General features: G+C 34.3%; 2 protein-coding genes across 2 annotated transcripts; one reads left to right on the top strand and one right to left on the bottom strand.

Moving 5' to 3' along the window:
- Positions 1–11: 11 nt before the first annotated feature.
- On the top strand, positions 12–14739 carry Limk1 (LIM domain kinase 1). Its single transcript, XM_026645527.2, has 16 exons — positions 12–181; positions 3628–3718; positions 4691–4805; positions 5469–5599; positions 6081–6206; positions 6483–6569; positions 7281–7410; positions 7711–8039; positions 8427–8538; positions 8889–9281; positions 9382–9483; positions 9570–9668; positions 10106–10260; positions 10459–10720; positions 10991–11164; positions 11357–14739. Exons 1-16 carry the CDS (start codon positions 160–162, stop codon positions 12479–12481), a joined length of 3453 nt encoding a protein of 1150 aa, XP_026501312.2. The 5' UTR covers positions 12–159; the 3' UTR covers positions 12482–14739.
- Positions 14740–17975: 3236 nt separating this feature from the next.
- Positions 17976–22354, bottom strand: LOC113404585 (uncharacterized). The gene is made up of 3 exons (XM_026645515.2): positions 22207–22354; positions 21704–21826; positions 17976–19426 (listed from the first exon to the last, which is right to left on the bottom strand). Exons 1-3 carry the CDS (start codon positions 22246–22248, stop codon positions 19271–19273), a joined length of 321 nt encoding a protein of 106 aa, XP_026501300.1. The 5' UTR covers positions 22249–22354; the 3' UTR covers positions 17976–19270.
- Between the last annotated feature and the right edge of the window lie 280 nt (positions 22355–22634).

Genomic DNA, 22634 nt, shown 5'->3' with positions numbered 1-22634 from the left:
TAGCAATATTATGAAACGTCAATTTATGTTTTTGCTTTTCTATCTGTGTACAGTTTTGAGTTTATTAGTCATTCATGTCAAAGGGATTATGTCTATCGAGGACTACATTCCAATAATTTTTATTATATTTTGATAGTAAAAAGGCATTTTTGCAATGAAATGGAGGGACCGAATACAAGAGGTAAGTTATATTTAAAATTTAATAAATTAACTTATATGAATAATTGTGTCTAACATTTATTATTGTGTTCTTGTCATTGAATATTGTGAGTGGGCGAAACAAGATCTACTAAGTGTAAATTATCTTTTGTTTGCAACTAATATCGTTCACTATGATCATTGTATTAAAATATACTAATGATAATTATTGGTATAGCAAATTTGAATATACTTGGGACAAATAAATAAAAGTGTACAGCCACTTCACAATTTAAATAACGAAGAAAAACTTCATGAACTTCCGCATTATTTGAATAGCAAAAGATTCCAATTCGATTATTCCAGATGATATAAAGTTAATACGCAAACAATAAAATAGACTTATATTTAAAAAAATATATTATTCATTTGTTTTTAAAAGTTACTTATTGTTATTAACAGATTAAATCATGTTATGCATTGCATATACTTCAGTAAAATTATCATATAACCTTAAGTGTCTATAGAAATAAAAAAAAAATTAAGAAATAATAAATCGATCAATCTTCTATTATAACCTTGATGAATAAAATATGTTATAATAATGAATAAATAATTATCATCCTCCACCCTCCTGCCCTTATCCCAATTTTATTTGGGGATGGCGCAGAATGTTTTCTTCTTCCATACTACTCTGTCGGACGTCATATCACAAGTAACATACTTTCTAACCATATCATTTTTCACACAATCCATCCATCGTTTCTTTGGTCATCTACCTATATATCCATCCACATCCATGTTCAAGACCTTCCTCACAAAATAGTCTCTAAACAAAATTATAATAATTTAAAGATTACACATTAATGGTGTTTAATGAAACACTAAATTCAATAATTTTCACATTTTATAATTTGAAAGAAGACAGACTATTGCTTAAGTAATCTCTCCCTAAATAATTTTCATAATTAAAGCCGTAAAAATTTTATGAACTAACAATGATTCAAAATTAATGACACAAAATATTGCTAGCTTATTTGCTAAATATGTAACTTTGTTGTGTATTTTTTGTAAGCTTCAAACTTTATTTGAAAAATTATATTTTTCTGTAATCTAATGAAATATATAGAGCATTTCTCGTTATAAAAAGTAGAGGGATAGGTGAATAGTTTTGTATAGGTGAATAGTAATGTTTTATACTATTAAACTTTTCAACAGTGCGTAATAATTATTTCTTTATGTTTCATCTAATTTAATATAATTGAGTTAATATTAAGGCAATATGTCCACTGAAAAATTCTAGCAATTATCTCTAAAATAGAATTACTTCTCTATGACGTTACTTGTTTCTATTATATAGTATTATTGATTTTAATTTTTAAATGAGCGACCCTCAAATGGAATTTAAGTAAATTTGCTAATGTCATGGTAACATTACTACTTATGTTCAGCATTATGTATAACAGAGAGAAGCAAATAATTATTATTATTAAAGATAGTTATTCATTTCTTCTGCTGCTTTTGCTTATGTTTTTAATCCGACGACATTATATTGGAGCTAAAATATATGTATATCGTAGGACACATCGTACTAAGTTACGTCACCAGAAACTAATATGACGCCTCTCGCATTAATAAACTTATTATTTTGTGATCGACAATAATTTTCATAAGAATCATTTACATTGAGATCTTGAAGCAGTGTCTCGGTATTGTTATATACTAGTTAAAATAGATACAGTACGTATCAGGATCGCGCGTATTGGTGGCAAGAATGGTAGCAGTATTTCTCGTCGAATCGCCGATCCTTTGGTCGTAAATGTACCACTCCTTACGCCAGTGGTGGCATTATTATTTTGTATATAATTATATGACGAAATAACCTTAATTTTAAGGATTTTTAAGTGCTACGTGCTAGGTCGCGCATAATATTACTCAACAAGATTCGTAAGAAGACGTAATATTCTAAACCCATGTGACTCGTGTCGCGTATTTTCCTCACGAATCAGATAAAAGATATAGGTACACATTTTTCCTCTTACTGCAAAATTGTTAAAACTAATTAATATAATAATGATCATTTTAAAACTTAGTTTATAATACAAGACACCATAGTGTTACGTATTATATAATTTATATATAGCTTTATCCGTTTTTCCGCGATGCGTTATATTTTCCGCTTCGATTGAACGCACTAGTGTGTTATACCCCCTTATACCCTCATAACGCAATATAAACAAAAGTGGGTTAGAAACTACCTATTATAATATAGTCATTATTGAACGAAAATGTCTATAAACTTGTGTATAATGTTCAAATATAGTTTATATACTATAATATACCACTACCACATACATGGCGATAAACCCCGCAGCCCCTGCAGACCCACCTGGAGAAACAAAGCACTTTGAAGCTGTTTTTTTCAGGTGAAACTAATGTATAGCTTGTTTCCATAGTAGAAGGGATAGAAATAAACAAACCTTAGATAACAAATTTCCATATCCCATGCAATTTGCTAATAGCTTCGCTATATTATTCAGAACGAACATTTCTTTTTTATTTATAATACAACACATTCCACGTAACCACTTCGATCCACTTTAATTTTACTTCAAAAGTTTCAATAACAGTTTCGTTGACGTACAAAACACAATTTCTTACGAATATATTATAATGATCACTATGGATTTAATTTAAGAACATGACTATGCTCTAAATGAACTCTAATATGTCCTCTTTACGCGTCCTGCAATTGAAATACTATACGATAGACTATTGCTATTTAATTCATATGGAGCATTAAACATAGCATTATAATTTATGTATAATAATATTGTCAGTATTTTTACAAAATAAAAATGATCAGAATTTGTACTTGAAGATTGGTTTTCATCAATAAACAGAGTGATTCAAAACAAAGGTTGCTATGTATAATAGTGTATGCTTATTATAGTAGTAGTAACGAGAACTTTAACTTTCCTTGTTGGAAAATGTCCTCAATTTAAAAGTCGAAATTACACTTACAGAACCCGTGTGATGTTTATAATAGATATACAAAAACATCGTAAGACAATTCTGTAGATCTAAATAGACACATAATCCAGTTTTCGTCTTTCAGCAAATGAAGCATCGCAAAGTTATCTGACCATTACAATTGAATTCACATACATCTCTACCTTAAATGTTATTTAAAGAGTAATTAGTTCAACTATTCTGTGTCTGCTCTTACGTCATATATCATCAATATCAATCGATGTTTATCTTAAATCCGCTTAACAAATTTATAAGTAAGGCCGTTAATAATTAATATTAATAAAAAAATATTTTGCACTATTATCGATTTTGATAATACAATGAAAACAAACAGTCACGTATTCATTTTGATTTCATATCAACCGAAAAATATTGTACAGTTAATTTATTTTATTATCAAACATAAATTATAAAACCTCATTTCCGTCATAAAATGTACGTTCTGTTTTATTTCAGAAATCATTAGTTGTGCATGTTGTCTGAACGATATCGGAGATGAAGATTACGTATCGGCACTCGGCCAGGAGTGGCACAGAGACTGTTTTCGGTAAGAATACGCCAGCTTAATGTGCCCCATATATCGTGTCTCGACCGAAATGGGCTGTCTGTTGTGCAAAAAAGATGAAATAAGGTCGCTAGACACTATGGATTTTTATCCTCGTTTCAATAATGGGGCGTACTGTAATGAATAAGTTTATATTAAAATATTGAAACGAGATAGTCCAGTATTTAGGACACTACGAAGATTATGGGTTCGAATCCGGGGAAACACTAATGAATGTGCTTAATTTATGTTTATAATTGGTAATCGATGATGAAAGAAAAAATAGTTAGGAAACCTACACGGGCCAAATAATACCACATGTACCATGTGTAATCACCATCAATTTCAGCGGCATTTGAGGGGGTTTGAACCCGCAATCATCGATTAAAATTCTAGTATTCCAACCAGTAGGTCATTTTATCACACTAGAGCAAACTGGTGAGTGAGATAATATACTCCTAACATGTGTAATTATCACGATTGAGTTATAAGTGTTGCTTAGTTACGATTTACACTATAAATTGATTAATACTTAGGAGTCCTCCGTCATAGAACCTACTTTAACATGACTGTACACATTGCTAGCGCACTACGAGATTATGACATACAAAATTACTAGGTTTTACTAATATGATATTCCTAACATATTAGAAATAAATATAACAAAAACCGTATATACACTTGTCGGCGCTTCAAACAAGACATGTCAGTCCCTACATTCCACTTAAACTCGCCAAACTAAGCGCCTCCTCGAATGAACTTGCTATAGGCCTTTATCGTTATTTTTTAATCCAATTAATTTATTTTGTGTGGTTCTATTATTTGTTTATGTTCCCGTAACGAACGGTAGCGTGGTACCGTCCGCATATTAATAATTTTGGTTAAGTCTAAACTTGTACATTTCTGTTTGTAATGTGCGTCCTTGTGTACTTATGTAGCTATATGTATAAAATTAATCATTCAACGCGCTCGTAGATGCTCAGAATGTGACGCCCAGTTGACGACATGGTACTTCGAGAAGAGCGGAATGCTGTTCTGCCAGGCGGATTATTGGTCGAGATACGGAGACAATTGTCAACAATGCAGCCAGGTAAATAATTGATTGAATCGTAAAAAATATTTTCGTAACTTAATTACATTAATTAATTATAGAAATTGCGATATTCGGAATCGTAATACTAATAAGCGTGGGATACTTAATTTAATCTCTACATTGTATAAAACAAAATCTCTTCTCGCCGTTTGTACGCTTTGAGCTTTTAAGCTACCTAACGGATTTTAATGCGGTTTTCGTTAATAAAGATGGTGATTCAAGAACAAGGTTTATATTGTGTATAATACTTGCATATTTAACTCCTCTCGTCGAGAGAAGAGACTGTCTTTTTATGTTTTTTAAGTTTTATACCCTTACTGTATCCGAATGAAGCCCAGCCGGGTAGCCAGTATTATCTATATTAAATTTGGTAGTAAGTGGTCACCATCGTTGGTTTTGTTATCATAGGTATCCTTCGCTGTTTAAGACGCTTGTTGACGTTCGAAGCTTGCTTACATCTCGCTAAATATACAGTATACACCGAAAATCGTATGTTTTGAATTCTATATTAATTCTACATTAAAAAAAAAATCTTATTTATTTATTTTTATTATTTTATTCCATATAAAATATACATTGAGATAAATTTGTGTACAGATTTTAATTTATAAACTTCCAAGAGTACTGGGATATCTGATAACAGAAGTTCCTTATTTAAAGGTGATAACCGGACCGGTGATGGCGGCGGGCGAGCACCGCTTCCACCCAGAATGTTTCGCATGCGCTTCCTGCGGGGCTCATCTCGAGGACACGGAACCCTACGCGCTACTCGACCGTTCCGAACTCTACTGGTAAGTGTCCAAACGCAACTTTATATAGAAGAGGAACCGACTTCTTTTGTTTCATTTAATGATTCAAATACATTTTAAAACTACTTTAGAAGCATCAAGCCACCGGTTACCGGTAATAGTATATATTTATATTTAGCTTAGTATTAGTTATTATGTTGTATGTATTAGTTGTATGACCTATTGGTCATTTCTAAACTGCGATCACTCAACGAGGCGTGCAGCTTTAAGTAACTTGCAAGTTGTAATATTAGAATTAAATTATTTAGATTTAAAAAAAATACACACTTAAATAATGTAATTTATAAAAAAATTAATAGAATACAAACTTTAAATTATTATAAGAATATGTTCTGCTAATACATTACATACGGGTGAGCTTTAATTTAAATTAAAGCGACGTGAGCGTCGAAGGCCTTCAGACGTTGTGTTCACCTAATCGCATCCAGTTCGCGAGCTAACGTAGCCTTATCGCCCTCGGCAGCGGCGCGTGCTACGCGGAGTGGCTGCGGCGCGGGCGGCACGACGCGCACACCATCCGCGTGCTGCGCGCGCCCGCGCACGCGCTGCGCCTCGCGCCCGACGCCTGCGGGGCCTTCCTCGTTGCGCAGTGAGTGCCCCTGTCCGCCCACCTCGACGGATCCTTGTCGTTACTAAAAATAATAATATGACATGTTAACGATATCTTCGGTAAATCGTACGCGACTAACATAATTCCATTCGTTTCTTAAAATCACTTAACCTGAGGTGGCTCGTATTCTAATTGAATAATTACGCTAGAATACGATGATTCCGAAGAACCGAGCGGATATTAGATAGTTCTATAGTAGCACATTACCAGTCGGGACTCGAGGTATCGGATGTGACGTGTTGTGTGTGTGGGCAGCTCGCGGTGCGCGGACAAGGTGCGCGCCGCGGCGCGTGCGTTGCTGCGTGCGGCGCTGCGCGTGTGCCTGCACCTCGCCTGTCGTAGGTGCGCCCGCTACCCTCCCCCCGATACCCTGCCCCTTCTGCACGGTTTTACCTCCCTCTAACCCCCTTAGTACACTTTTCCTCTTAATATTTTATCCTTCTAGTTCCTTTTGGAAAATCTATGTATGTATGTTCACATAGATGGTGACCCCTTAAGATTTGTTGCACTTTATTTGCTGTTTTTTGTTATTTTTAAATTTTACTATAAATATTTTCCAAAAAAATAGCCCTCAATTCCAAACAATATTTAGTGTATACGCAACGCCAGTAGTTTCGTTTCATAAATGAGCATGGATCTCTTTCGTTGGACGAAGCACGTATCTAGCAGTTTTTATTTTACTCACTAACCCCAATGTCTAACAACTCACATCATCAATAATGTAACACTTTGTACACGCGGTTGCATTTTCATTTCAGTTTAGTAGTTGTTGCTACGCCTAATAATAATGTTATCATTATTGCGTTCGTATATTTATTAGATTCGTTTTGTATTCGATACATGTTTCGTATTAACTGGATTGTTAATTTTGCTTTAGTATAAGCTTAAAATATAATTTTAACAGCTTAGCTTCGCATTCTATGAGATGTTTGTAATGTTATGCTGAAAGTTTTTTTTTAAAGTTATTATAAATAATTCAATGATTTTATGTTTTATTTTCAAACGTGTTATGTTTAGTTTGAATTATGTAAGTATTTTTTTATTAAAATGAAGGATCGATTCAAGCTGCAACATGTTGACTCTACACATCGGGGACAAAGTTTTGGAGGTGAATGGAACGCCGCTGCGGAACAGACCTTTATCTGAAATTGAAAGGGTTCTAGCCAGGCCTGAAATTATACAGGTCAGTTGGACTGTGGACTGTATGTCATTATAAAACTTGATTATACCTTGAGTCGCGTCAAAAACCATAATTGCTATTTTTCAAATAATTATAGTATCTGGAATACATATCATGATCAATTGCCAGTATTGTAGCTTTCAATTATTTTATGGAACATCAATGAGCTTGCTCGTCTTAGTCGATCAAGCAGAGAGCGACTGTTTATTTCCTGTAACAATTTTTAGCAAAAATATTATCAAAAAACAAAGAAATATAAAAACAAATGACAGTCCTCTACTTTTGGTCTTTAAATGTTTTCAGCTGACGATCGAGCACAATCCAGACACAATAAATGCCAAACGCGGCTCCATAGACGTCAAAAAACAATCAGAAGAACTTAAGTTAACGCACGAAAAAAAAACGCCTGTCGAAAAGAATATATTTAAAGAAGACTTAAAGAAAAACATTCCCAATAAGCATTCCAATGACGAAAAGAGTAAAGAAGAGATCAGAGTGCGGAGAGAGAGATTATTTAAAAGGAAGGGAGAGGATGGCGGTAAAGTTAGAGTGATAAAGAAGAGACAGGTCCCGTCCTCTCCGCTACTAGGAGATAAGGAGAGAAGCAGTAGTATGTCGAAATTGTTGGATGTGTAAGTAAAATATTTGTTCGATACAAAAGGGCATATATTATTTAAACCTTATACAAACAAAATATATAAATAAAGGGTAAATATATTTATATAAAATAAGTTACAAAAGAGAAGTATAAAAGATTTAGTAAATAATTAAATCTTACTAACTAAATAGAAAAAAATAAGTAGAATTTAGGTTAGACGTATGATTCATACAAGCCCTTAGTTTTCATTTTTTAAACATTTGTATTTTAATTTATATAAAACAACTTGTATTTAAATTGACCTTTCGACTTTCACCAAATATTATAATCGGTGACAATATTAGTTTATCGTTATTTAACGATATCATTTGTGTCGTTAATAAATATCCGTGCGGTGTATATAACATAACATCACCGCCAGCAACGTGGAGGGCGACGAGGTGGACGGCGTGCTGGGAGACCTCAGCCGAGCACGTTCGTTCCGCACGCAGGCCGCGCCCGGACAGGTCTTCCGCGCCTCCGACCTGCTGCAGGTGAGTAGTCACATAGTACCTGCTACTGTCTTGTCTACTATTTCACTTAGCCAATTTATAAATTTAATAAGTCTTTCCTTGCAAAAAAAAAACTATTTAAAAAAAAAACCTTAATCAATAAAAGTTTAAATACTAGTTGTTGCCCGCGGTTTCGCTCGTTATTTAGAGGTTGGTCGTCAGACGTAAGTCTACGTCTTTCCTTGAACTTCGCGACGGTTCTTCTCGGTAGAAACACATTCCGAACGCGTAGTAGATTTACATTTAACAAGTATTTTACATTTTCTTGGAGACGATTCAAAAGTGACTCTAAAAGTATAATCACCTCTGAATCGTCTCGAATGACTTAACAGGGCGAGCTCCTCGGTATGGGGTTCTTCGGGCAAGTGTACAAGGTGACGCACCGCGCCACCGGCGAGGTGATGGTGCTGAAGCAGCTATACCGGGTGGACGAGGAGGCGCAGCGGAACTTCCTCAAGGAGGTGGCCGTGCTGCGCTCGCTGCGGCACCGCAACGTGCTGCGCTTCGTGGGCGTGCTGTACCGCGACCGGCGCCTGCACCTGGTGACGGAGTACGTGGCGGGCGGCACGCTGCACGCGCTGCTGCAGGACGGCGCGCGCGCGCTGAGCTGGGGCGCGCGCGGCCGCCTGGCGCGCGACGTGGCGGCCGGCGTGGGCTACCTGCACCGCCGGAACGTCATCCACCGCGACCTCAACTCGCACAACTGCCTCGTCCGCCCGGGGGAGGTGCGTGCCGCTGCGGACCCTCCGAGCCCTCCGAACCCTCCGAGCCGCTCGCGCAGGTACTCGTGCCGTGCCGAGTGTAACGAGTACTCATTTGCTCAAGGAGCTGACAGTGGTGGTGGCGGACTTCGGGCTGGCGCGGATCGTGCAGCGCACCGCGAGCAGCGCCCTGCCGAATGCGTCCCTTCGCCGCAAGCGGTACACGGTGAGCTATCGAATGCGTGCAGGCACACGTACAATGAACAAACGCGGAAACCTTGTTACATTTATGTTCTTTCGTATTGTCGGTAGGTGGTCGGCAACCCGTACTGGATGGCTCCGGAGATGATGAACGGTAACGTTTACGATGAGAAAGTCGATGTCTTCTCCTTCGGCATCATACTGTGTGAGGTAATTACGAATTATCAAATGTTACGAATGGAATTTACGTAACAGACGACGCATAGATTATAAAACTGAAGGTTTTTTAACTTAAAAACACCGGCTTTTTTTTTTGATTTGTCAGTCATTGGCCGCCAAAGAGCAATGCTTTGCTTTCCAGTTGTAGGTTAGGAAGCCAGAAGAAGAAGTACGGCTTCCTCACCTACCTAACATTCGAAGAACATTTTAAAAAGTGTCCCATATTTCTTACAGTGAGAGTTTGTAAGAGTTAACTTTATTATAAGATATTTATAAAAGTAGAATTTACATGAATATATTTTATTTGTGCGAGTTTCATCTTAGCAAAGATAAACAAATGCCAACAATCTTTCAATGAGTCTCTTTCGATTGTTCAATTTTATTATTATAAAATAAAGTCTACATCTAAACTGGCGTGGTTCCCGCAGATCATAGGTCGAGTGTCGGCGGATCCGGACTTCCTTCCGCGACGTGGGGACTTCGGCCTAAACGAGCGTGCCTTCCAGGAGGCCTTTTGCGCCGCCTGCCCGGAGCCCTTCTACCGTCTCGCCTTCCTCGCCTGCCATCTTGACCCTGACGCCAGGTACGACCAACAACGCCTCGTGTTTCATCTCTTCTTGACATATTTCTTCCTAATCAAATATTAGTCAGTTTGCAAGTTAAATAATCATTGCTACCAAGTAGTCTTTGAAACAAGCTCATCGTTCTATCAGCTAAGTTGGGCGCAATACGATAGACACTGTTACAGATCTAACAACGGTACGATCTCCATTAATTTCAGACCACCATTTGAAGTAATCGAGATATGGCTGGAGTCCCTAGTGATGCACCTGCAGCGGCCGAGCCCGCTGCCGCCCACCCTGCTGGCCGACATCCTGCAGTACGCGCACGGCGCCAACGAGCACGGCCACACCACGCCGGAGTGCTGCCAGCAAGAGGACAACGGCATCTTCTATGTCAACGAGGAGCAGTGTGGCCACTGCGGCGGCCTCCGGCGCAACACGAGCAAAGCTAGCGGCGACTGGTCGCAGGGAGTCATCAAGGTCAGTCTGACATTACATGTAAACTGTTTCGTAGATATCAACTTAGGAACAGTAATAACGACGATGCTTTGTGTTTAAGCTTTAACAAAAGGCATCCTAAATTCTGTCTGTAATGTCTGTAATGCATTGAAAAAAAAATATAAATTTTATGACGTGTGTTTGCAAACCTATCGATACTCTTGGCAAATAACTTCAATGGGTTCGATCCCCAACGAAAGAAATACCTATCGACATTGGTCAGCGTGCCTAACGTGCGCGCGCCGCTTGCAGTCGGCGTCGCACGCGGCGCTGGCGCGCGCGGGCGGGCAGGCGCTGGGCAAGTGCGTGTCGGCGAGCCACCTGCCGCCCGCGCGCGCGCCCGCCCCGCGCCTGTCGCGCAGCGCGCACGCGCTGGCGCCCGGGTACATCCTGCGCGCGCACGGGACCTCCATCAACATCACCAAGGTATGGCCCGCTGCTTATGTTTGTCATATAATGCCGGTTGTAGTGGATACGGAGAAGTGTATTCGACACTCTGAGCACAAAGCTATGCTTTTAGTGAAAAATTTATATGCGTGGGTCCAGACCGCCTGATCGCTCGATTTTTTTAATTTCTTACATCTCTGTCGACATTTAGCCCTCGTTGAACTGTTTCAGGTGGACGACATCTCGGAGTGGCTGGAGCCCCCGCCGCCGCTGAAGCGCAGCAGTCCCGACGGTCATCTCAACGACCTGCTGGGCGACAATAAGACCAGAAAATTGCACGAGGACGGTCATCTGCCGTGCTTCCTCCGCAATCAATCCGTCGAAGGTCTCGAGACGTCGTCCAAGCACGAGGTCGACTCCGCCTTTCCGTTCTGCCGGCATCAGAGCATACCCGGTCACTGTGAAGATCGAGATGACTCCGATTCATCCGAAGACGATTTCTTCGTCGACTCGACGGAATCTAAGATAAACCTCGCTGATATCGTCAAAAAAGGAGGAAACTTTCTGTCAAAAAAGGCCAGCTACGATGTTACAGATGTCACGTTGAGACACGAAGGAGAAAGGAATATCGACCGAGACGATTGCCGGAGGTTCAACATAGACTACTTGACGAACTCGCCGGTCATGATGAAAGCTGTCGAAAATATTTCAAAAGCTTCAGATGTACCCAAACCCGTCGAAAAGACGACATTCTTTGCAAAGAAAATATTGTCCCCCAAACTTAGTAGGTTGTTCAAACCAAATACAGCCGAAGTGGTCAGGAAGCAGGAGTGCGATGAATCTAAAGATGAGAGGTCCAGGAGTAAATTTTTCATTCAGCGACCGATTTCTCCTAGTATAGGGAGGACGAACCACAGGGTCCGACCTGCAGAGGAGGAAAAGAATCCAAATCTGAGCCAAGAAGTCTTAAAGAGTGATCTGAAGTTGGCCAGTTTGGGCAAACCTATGACGCCAATATTTCGACGTCATTTGCAGTCTGAAAGACAAGACTTTACCGGTAGGTTCAGCTATCGAGACCGCAGATACGAACCAAAAACGCAAGATAAATATAATGAAACCGGTCGAAGTAGGCTTAAAGCAAATCCGGTTGAAAAAAAATTGACTCAATTAAACCGTAACGCTCAAAACAACGTGCCGCTGCTGGCCCCCGTGATTGAAAAAGATAAGTTAAGTATTGAAAAAGATAAAGATAAAATTGTTCCGAAACGTCGCGAGATCGGGATATCTCGTAGTAACTACGTTAAGTTAGCTAATTTAAGGATTAGCAAGGAACTAGGGCAGGTGGTTAAAGAGTAGTCTAAGGATACAGGCGATATTTCGCCTTTCGAAAGAATTATTTAGTAAATAGTTTTATTTAGAACGAAACATATTGCAATGTGGCGTGAATCGAATGGGTGGAATGCAAGAGCTTAATAAAATATAAATGAAAAGAAAAGTTTGATATTGATGTTGACTAAAATATGAAAGCAATAATTACTTTGATGTAATTTCGTTCGAAATCCGTCTCTTGCACGAATGAAGCTTTATTGCAATGTGTATCGGTTTCGGTGCTATTCCGGTGGCTAACTTGATGTTATTCAATAATATATTCTTTATCCATAATCCCAGTTTTATCTATTAATTGATAATCTCTTAATAATGTCCATCTTGCCTCTGAACTATTAACACATTACAACAACCTTAAGTTGATCACCGGTAATCGTAGCATTAAAATTAACGATGGAGTCCTATACATGCATTTTAAATTTCGATAAAATATTAACAACGCAAAACATAGCTATCTAATTGTAAGGAAACTATTTCATTTAAAGAAAAACTATGTTATAAGGGAGCGTTAGAATATAATATTTGAAATATTCATGTATAGACTCGATCATTACGTAAAATCTTGCCAATTTGTATAAACACTAGATATACAAACGTTGAATTGTTGTACTTATACAATTGCTTCGGTTCGCTCGTTAACCAAAAACATGCCGAGCCACTTTGTTAAAAATTTAGTGAAATTAGCGCTTCTATACCGTGTAACCGGCTTTAGACTAATCTAAATAATTATCATCTCGAATCCGCCATCTTTGATTTTGTAATTTCAAATCACGTATTTAATAGTAACTTCAATTTTATACAAAATTATTATATCGTGCTTAATATTTTATATTATTTATACAAAAATACCGATGCCAAAATAGAATAATTAATTGAATCTCATATTAAATATTTTCTCGCATTTCGTAGTACTATAGATTTAGAGAAGTATCGTAGTTATGTATTCGGACATTATTTACCATTGTTTTCATAAAGTTTCAAAATACTTTACCATTTTCATATACGATTTTTTGTAGTCAAAAATGTAGTATAATATACTAAAATGAGTTAAGATACTCAGCGTGAATAAAAATATAAACAAAAGGTTATAAGTCACAATGATGACAGTGGTACGATATAATGGAATGTGTTCGTATTAGTTGTGCAAAATGATAAAAATATTTTCATACTCAGCTAATTCAGTCCATAAGTCGATCGCTAGAAGTTTGAACTGTAATTCCTCAATATTATATTTAGCGCCAGATATGTAAGAACATACGATCTTGCGGAGTTTATTTTGTATTCGATTCACTGTAATTTGGAATAAATTAAAAATGTTTTAGAAATTTAGTGCAAATCACGAGAGTTAATTGTAGATAGTAGTTTTGGGTCTGGTAAATATATTTTTTATTTAGAATGTCCATTACTTTATATCGCTGAAAGTAGTCCAGTTGTAACGGACGTGATGGTAGTGCGTACCCACGTGTAGGCGGTGCCTTTCCACAAGACTGCGTACTGGTCTGCTTATGTCAACTTTCTTAATAACCAAACCAGGGTCGGATCTAAATTGAAGCCGTAAACCCAAGAACTGGGAACCTGTAACATTTTTTTTAATCAGCTTTTTTTTTATTAAATCAAAGTACTAGGACCTCGAGACTAGAGCCTATGTTGCCGTTTCCGAAGTCCGACCTTGACCAGATGCTTAATGTCAGACTTACGTATGTCTAATTTGTGCTACAATTGGTATGTTTTTTTGTAGAGCAGAACTTGTTTATTTAATTTAAATATTACTAGTAAATAAAATTCTCTTAGATAATATTTTGTACCGATGAAGTTTCAAAGTAAATGATATGATTTTACAAACATACAAAGTGTACTTAAAATAATAAATAGCCTTTTAAACAAAAAATTTCACACCAACTCAAATGTTTTTACGTTGATTTTGATACCGACTTAGGGTAAATTTTTATACCTATATACAATTGTTATATTATGATCCAAGTGGCTATACATAAGGTTTTTGTAAAAATAATAATCATTTAAAAAGTTTAATAGTATAGATTTTATACTACAAGACTACTTTCTATAAACAAATGTTTTATAAAAAATTCCTAAAAAAATTGCATTTAAGTAAAATCGTGAAATTCCGAACCAGATTTGTTTGCTTATTTGAGTGAGTTTATGACATCGTGGTGTCTTACGAAGTGAAATATTCATATATTTCAAAATAATTTATCAATTGTTTTGTTTATAACAATTTATCAATTATTTTGTTATAAAAATACATTATGCAATTTAAGTTGATTGGGACTGATAGGATTTACACTGAAGATGCGATCTCGTTATTTTTAAATACACGACAGGCATCTCGGAGAATGTTATCTTAATGCCAGTCAAGTTAGAATGCGTGTATTGTATATTCCTATAATCGGTAGAGCATTACCGATTTCTGTAATACAAAGTCTATCAACTACAGGTCGCATAGGTAGCTAGATTTCTTTTGTAAATTATATTTAAAAATATATATATTTGTTATTCTGAAGAAGCGGTACGTCGATTGATATACAAAATTAAGAACAACATTTTAAGAAAATTGAATCTGAAATATTAATATTTGAATTAAATTATTATTAGTATTCAAATGTTACTTTTAAATTAACAAAATTAATTTATTAACATTCAGAATATTCGTTTTAAGTTTTTTATACGTATTTTTAAGGCTGATATTATTCTGTGACACAGGGTGCCATTTTTATTTTATAATTTGTATAAGTTCTCAAAATAAACATTAAATGTTGTTTAAGTGCACTCGGAAAATTTATGTTATTTAATAACTATTTGATCTTGATATTATTGCTTATAATGAGCAGGTGACTCTTTTTTGCATTTTAAATAGATTTTGTATGCGATAATTTGAGAGATATTATTTTGTAACAAGCTAATTACAATACAATATGTTATTATTACGAAATTTTACACCAATCTCACCGTTTATTGACATGGATCTGATTTGATCTACAATGAGAAGACAAGAACACAACGTTTCAAGCTTTATGTAACGTTTAGCGGGTATTCCATTTTTAAATTAACAAGAATCTCTGAAAATGTAATAAACGGAAGAAGGCGCTTAACGCATCTCAATTATCTCGACAAAAGCTCGTGCTCATGTTTACTTTATCTGTGATACATTTTGTTTGTAAAACGTCGCAATAACAAGTATTATAGGTGTCTCATAGTTTATAAAGGGATTAATTAATTTTAATTGAGATAACATTAACATATTAACCGCAGTAACATCGTCGTCTCCGTCTCCCTGCATTCCAGACGCCTTTAGTTGTTTGTAAGTACAAAGAATAAAGGAATATATTCAATACTTTGTTGGTTTCATTGTTTTCCTACGGCCCGATGTTATAACATTACATATTGGACACGAATTGTTGGTGCGAATCGTGCACAGAATTGAATATAGGTTAAACAGATAATCGTTTCGATTGGTACGTATTTACGCTGAACGCTTAATGCGCACAAAATTTATATCGATATACAAGAAAATTTGTACTCCATCTCAATACACAGGAATGCTAAAGATAATGCTGATAACATATATCTAAGCTTGATTGACCCAAGTAAAATAATGTATGCTATGGAGTAAGCCTTAAATACCTGCCCTTCTTCATTTTGTTGCACTGATTGTATATAAATAAAACGCATTTAACCATAAAATATCATTTATTCAAAAAAAAAAAAGGGTATAAACAATATATTAACGCACGTATCTCGCGCTGGATTACGACGGGTAATATACATAATAAACACAAATACAAAATATCTGATATCCCCACAACAGTAGAAAGAGACTACTTATAAATAGGAATAGTGCATATTGTCAAATTTGGACATTCAGTGTAGGGTCGAAGTGATCAAATTCACAGTAGATGAAAATTATCCATCTACAAAAAAATATTGCAAAAGAATGTATATTTTACCACAAAAAATATATTATTAATGAGGTCAGAGTTTAGTATATTCGTGCTATTATTAAAAATACTAAATAGCATAGTAACAGTGGATTCAAGTTGAATAAGTCACTGCACTTATTATTATATAAAGGTATATATTATATAAGACATATGTGCGTCAGTTGACCGCGAACGGACACGTTGAAACATTACAGATACTCTTTATATTTTTTTACAACGTATAGTGTAATTATTATTGTGAATCGGTGTTTCAAGTGTACGCAGCTTTGTAGTGTCCGTACTTTTCGTGGTTGACTATCGATCTGTCTATAAGTATATACGTATAAATCTTTCGTGTCATTTAATTGAAGTACATTTTTTTAAACATCTTTCTAATAAGTGCAGCGATTTTTTAAATATAAATGTAAATATGTGTTATCTGTGCTATAGAAATGGACGTGCTGTAAGTTTAAATATGCATCAAGCACAATTATTCAAAATCTACGGACATTAACGGACCGGATATTCTTTAGCAAATTAAGTAACCTTAATTCAATTTATTTGTAGAGGCAAGCAATATAAATAGGTTAAAAAATTATCTCCGCAATAAAAAATAGGTACCTAACTAATTTTAATACGGTAATTATTTTTAAGAAATTGTTCTTTTTTTGCGAAAATCTTTCAAGTAATTGTCAAGAGATATATTTTAATTTTACACGATATGTACACATAGGTACCAACAATCATTATTATATTTCAATATCCACAAGATTTTTTTTCACTTTAGTTTTTTAGCCTCTGAAATAAAATACGTATAATACGTAATAATCGTTACAATAGAATGTGAACAAAAGTACGAAAAAATGTAAATTTTATGATACTTTGTGAACATATTTTACTGAAATTAATGTATCGTAGCATGCCCGAATAGGTATGGAACACGCTTCGTGGACAATTGTAATGCTTTTTCCACAAATAAAAAGTAGAAATATAATTTATTACAAAATGGGTCTGCTGACCGTACTCATGGTCACGTGTGTCCGATCCTATCAACTGATTTACGAGTACTTTTAAAGACACATTCATTCTAGTTCGTTTGATTCTTGCTAAATATAAAATGTATAAGAATCAAACGAATCTCATTGTAAAATCACATCAAAAATCATAGAATGTATTCTAATATAATAAGTAAAATAGTTATAAGTGTTACCTAGTGTAGTAAATCAGGTATACGTGGTAATTTAGATATACGACTTAGACATAGTTCAGACATGTATTTTTCTTAAAACTACAATGAATTAAGATGTGAAGTGAGCCGCATGTGACATTCGAATTATTAAAAAGTATTTTCATAATTTTATTATAATTTATAGATTCTCTATTATTAAAACAAAATTGTAAAAACAAAAAAAAAAAGGAAAAGTTTATGGTCTTTTTATATTTAAACTTTATTAAGTACTAAATACGAATTTATAAAAAAAAGTTCTACGCTAAGGTCTTGTTGTGGTTGGTTATAGGTTGTTTGGTTTCCTCTGCGACTCACTTCAATAAACCACTATAAATGAGATACGCATGCAAAATACGATATGTGCGAATAGTGAATTATACATTTCTAAAAACTGTGTACCATACAAACAATAATAAATGCGATGAAGTAATATAGAATATTATTATAAATACTCTAGAAAAAATTGTCTAATTTGTTATTATCATTTAACTACATATTTTGAGAAAATTTCTAAAAAGCTTCATACGAATAAATTTATTTATCATTATTTAGAATATTTATCTTTCGTCACGCGCTGTCTTATCGTCGTGATAAAGAGAAAAAGGTCAATACCTTTTTGTTTTAAATTCTAATAAATAATTCTAAAATCGAACTCAAAAGTATCTACTATTCCATTTACTCGTTTCATTTAGCACATATTTAAATTCGATCAGATTTTGCTAACAAAAATAAAAGTTTAATTTATAACGATTTTTTAATATCGTTTATTTTTTTTTTATTTCTCTATAAAAATCAAAATTATTGATTTAGTTTAGAGGATTTGCCTCTGTAACAATATAATAAAAAAAAATCTAAACGATTTTTATTAAATTCTCTTTTTACTCTATTAAATTTTATAAAAAAAATATATTGCTTTAGACCTTCTAACAAAACACGTAATTTGAATGTTATTAATTTTCCATACTAACCTCAAAACTGTAGTAACAAATAACAATATTATTACTCACATTTTATGTATCCATGCATTCTCCACATGCGTAGCACCAACTTACAATACTATATTCGAAAATCACTAAGAAACTACAACAAACTAAACAAATAAGTCACATTAAACGCAGACTAGTCGAGGCTACTTATTAAGGAGTTACACATGACTGATTTTCCAAAAAGGTCAGTCGCATATAATACTTCAAAAAAAAGTAGATACTGAAAATTTTCACAACTAACTACGAGATCATGTTTACCTTAACTCGAGGGATATTTGATAACGGTGCTATAATAACTATTATAACTATTTATTGGCACGTGTTCGATTATTCGTATTTTAAGAGATAATAGTATTGACATGAGGATAGTGACTAATTACGGTGTGTTTACATAAAATCGCATTACAAAAGTAAACTAAAAAGCCTTTAAAATAACATTAAGTATATCATGAGTAATTAAAAAAAATACTATTGAAAATATTTATAACAACGTCGGACTAACTTATTAAGAATTTTTTTGCAACGCAGGCATTATACACAACCGATAAATAACATATATTTTTTCATAAATAGTATGAAAATCGTTGAGTTTTTGGTTTCCGAGCTATCAACGTGGAGGCGAAGCAGCGGCAATGCGCTGTCGCAGACGTGCGAACTTCCCGTGCACGAGGCGCAGCTGCGTGCGAAGCCGTGTAGATAGTTCTCTTTGCAGCGCCTGCACTTCGACCAACTCGCGTCGTAGCTGCTGGTAATCGGAGCGCACCTGTGTGTACGCGACTCTGTATTTACGCTCGATACTAATTTTTTTTTTATCCAAAAGCCGATATTCCCCTTTTGATATTTTGATGTAAAATATAACATAATTTCGCTTTATTATTAATGGTAAAATTTTATTTTAAGAAATATACGCGATTAATATTTTTACTGATATATCGGCTTTCGGATTAAGAGGAAAAAAAAAATATTTTTGAAGCGACATTTGTTGCACTCTATTCGCACACAAGCGGATATAGAGAAAGAGGCGTAGAAATATAATTTTTGTTTCATATCGAACATAATAATTATATTCTTCAGGAAAGAAAGAAACATTTAAAATGAAATGAACGTGATCGTTCATTTGAAGTAACGTGTGAGTGAAGTTGCGAAAAATGTTATGATAGGGAACAACCTAAGATGTAAAGCTAAAAAAATTGATAAATCATGCTAGCTGAAATATGTAATATTAATGACATGTTCATTTTCCCAGAATCTATGTGAGTATAAGATATATTCTGACGGACTCGAAAACTGCATCAAAATTCATTATTACTTCGGAATTAATATTTTTGATAAGTATGCAAACTTTTTAGATTAAACTTAATAAAAATGTCGAGACTTTCCATTAATCTTATTAAAATAATGATTTAAAAGTAGAACTGCAGTAAAAGATAAAATTATAGCTGGGAAAATTTATACATAGTCTGAATTTCGTGTGTTCTTAGAGTAGAGTTTGAAATTAATTATTTCAAATTGTTGTTACCAATGCTAAATTACGCGTAGATAATTTATTTTATAGCTTGTAGGATTTATTTTTTCAATAATCCACAATCAATATTTGTTATTTGTCGTTCTTTTTAAAAAAAAGTAAATGGCCCTTTCCAATATACAAGTATACACATACACTTAAGGATATTATACTATGCTGTTATGAAATTAACAAACCAAACTATAGATATCAATTTAAATTTGTATAAAAAGTTTGAATTCTAAGTTAAAATATTTGTATCAAAGGCGTCTCGAACATTGATAAATCCATCAGTGTATATTGTTAACTTTCCTGGTCTCTTTTTGGATCAGTTTCCAGTTAAAATTACGCAAGTACAATTGGCGCTGCTACTAGAACAATGAGTCAGAATGTCAACAAACACAAGTCATATACATTAATATTTTAGTAAACAATATTATATTATATAATATTAAGTACTAAATAGGTGATTGTTTACTATTAACTCAGCTAGCATAGTTTATTTACATCCACACATTGTAACAACAAATTACATACAATAAACATATCCACAAGAATAGTCAACAATTTCTCAATTAGGCAATTCTGGCAACAAATCATTAAAGCCCTAGTTGATGAAGCTGGCCCAGTTCAGAAGGCTTTGTTGGCTTAAATTTGTACCACATTTAAGCCTGTCTTTTAACTAAATCAACAAGCATGATGGCTGCAGCCTGCACTTTCTAAATTGTATAATAAAGATACCAAATCAGTCTTTAATTTACTGTAAAATGTAATATGATTAAAAAATATATATTAAATGTTAATTATTTAATCTTTATTTGTAATACAGAAACCACAAGCTGTTAGCAACATGACAACTTAGGTACACTAAATAATCTCTGACCTTTTTCAACACTAATATGCAAGGGGCTGAAAAATAAACATTGCATTCCTTTTATATTTTTAAATACAGTGTAGTCATTTTATTGCATTAGTTATATAGCATTTGTATTATTGAATAAATTAGTAAGCATGTCTGTTATCAATTTGTGTGAACTTGACAACACATTGTATCAATATTAGTCACTAATTGAGGTTGAGTAACTGGGTAGGAATTATAAAACATATTTAGGAGTCATACATATTTTATATTACATGTGGGAAGGAAATATTTATACCAATTATATTATTTTGAGTAGCTTTATAAATTACATAAACTGGCATTTTTACATAAATTTGTTTTTTAAAACAAATATAAATACTTTTTGTTTAGGTTTATGTTAACCACAGTAATCTTTAAGCATATTATTTTTATCACATAAAACTACTAAATAGTTTTGTGTTGGATTTTTGCTAATGTATGGTGTATATTATCAATGATATACATTTACTGTTGATATAACAGTTAACAAAAGTGTATATACACTTTTGTTAAATACTGCTTTTACAAGTAGCAGTATTGATGCAGTTGCAAGCCTGTTCAAGACTCATCTTCAAATATATTAATACAGATTTTAAATGATCAAATAATTGTCATTATAAAAATATAAGGCATACCTCTGAGACTGACTTGAGCAAATTTACAATGCAGACATCTTGGTCGATTGGCTCTGCCATCTGTTTTTCCACATTGTCCATTTTCCACTCCATAATATCTAACTGTTCGTCTGTGCGTTGTACCTGCATAACAAACTTGAACTAACGACTTCGGCGTAACGTTTCGGCTACGAAATGTATAATATATTTGGTAAGTAATATTTTATATTCAATTTACATATTATGTGATATAAGAAAAGACCCAGGCTATATATAGCTTGCTGGAGTAAAGGCGCACCCATTAAATAAACAAAATACTATAATATATGTATGAAGTTGTCTTTCTTGCTGTTTGCAATTATTATACAGAACGAAGAAATGGTAATTGGTAGCAGTAATTAATTACTGGTCGGCGCTCAGTAATACTGTAATAATCAAATATACAAAAAAGCGGCCGCTTGACCTAAATACAATCCCGTTAAAATGTAATTACAAATAAGATAAAATATATGCTCTCCACTTACTGTTTCTTCAAGTTGCTCCATCGTAATTTGTTTTTCAGTCATGTCTGTTATACACTAGAATTTTTTTCAGTTACAATTAATAAGAAATAAAATATAAAAAGAACGCTTATCAGCGACCATTTTTCAAGACGAAAGATGTCAGATGACAAATGACAACTAATTTTTGACATTACTGATTGATTTCAAGTTAAGACAGTTCCGTTCATTGAAATATAGGTTTACAATTTTTAAAGATCAGCAATAATAAAAATGTCAGCTACGGTCTAATTCAGTACGTTTGAATAAAAAATATTCCAAATAATCATAATTCACCACGCCACTCGAATAATAGGCTATTTGACAATGCGAAAAATAAAGTGTTAATTATTGTAATCAGTGTATATTATGAGTTTAAAAATGGTTATTTATTGACGAAAGTTGAAAATAAT

The sequence above is a fragment of the Vanessa tameamea genome, chromosome 21 (genome assembly GCF_037043105.1).
Source record: "Vanessa tameamea isolate UH-Manoa-2023 chromosome 21, ilVanTame1 primary haplotype, whole genome shotgun sequence".
NCBI classification, from domain to species: domain Eukaryota; kingdom Metazoa; phylum Arthropoda; class Insecta; order Lepidoptera; family Nymphalidae; genus Vanessa; species Vanessa tameamea.
This window is presented reverse-complemented; position numbering and strand designations above follow the sequence as displayed.

Bases quoted from the DNA above. Each gene is read 5' to 3' on its own strand.
- Limk1 (XM_026645527.2), top strand. From the start codon at position 160: ATGGAGGGACCGAATACAAGAG. The intron at 6,207-6,482 runs GTGAGTGCCCCT...GTGTGTGGGCAG, and splicing joins GGGGCCTTCCTCGTTGCGCA to CTCGCGGTGCGCGGACAAGG. The intron at 6,570-7,280 runs GTGCGCCCGCTA...ATTAAAATGAAG, and splicing joins CTGCACCTCGCCTGTCGTAG to GATCGATTCAAGCTGCAACA.
- LOC113404585 (XM_026645515.2), bottom strand. From the start codon at position 22,248: ATGACTGAAAAACAAATTACGATGGAGCAACTTGAAGAAACA. The intron at 21,827-22,206 runs GTAAGTGGAGAG...TTTGTTATGCAG, and splicing joins TGGAGCAACTTGAAGAAACA to GTACAACGCACAGACGAACA. The intron at 19,427-21,703 runs GTATGCCTTATA...GCGTACACACAG, and splicing joins TGCTCAAGTCAGTCTCAGAG to GTGCGCTCCGATTACCAGCA.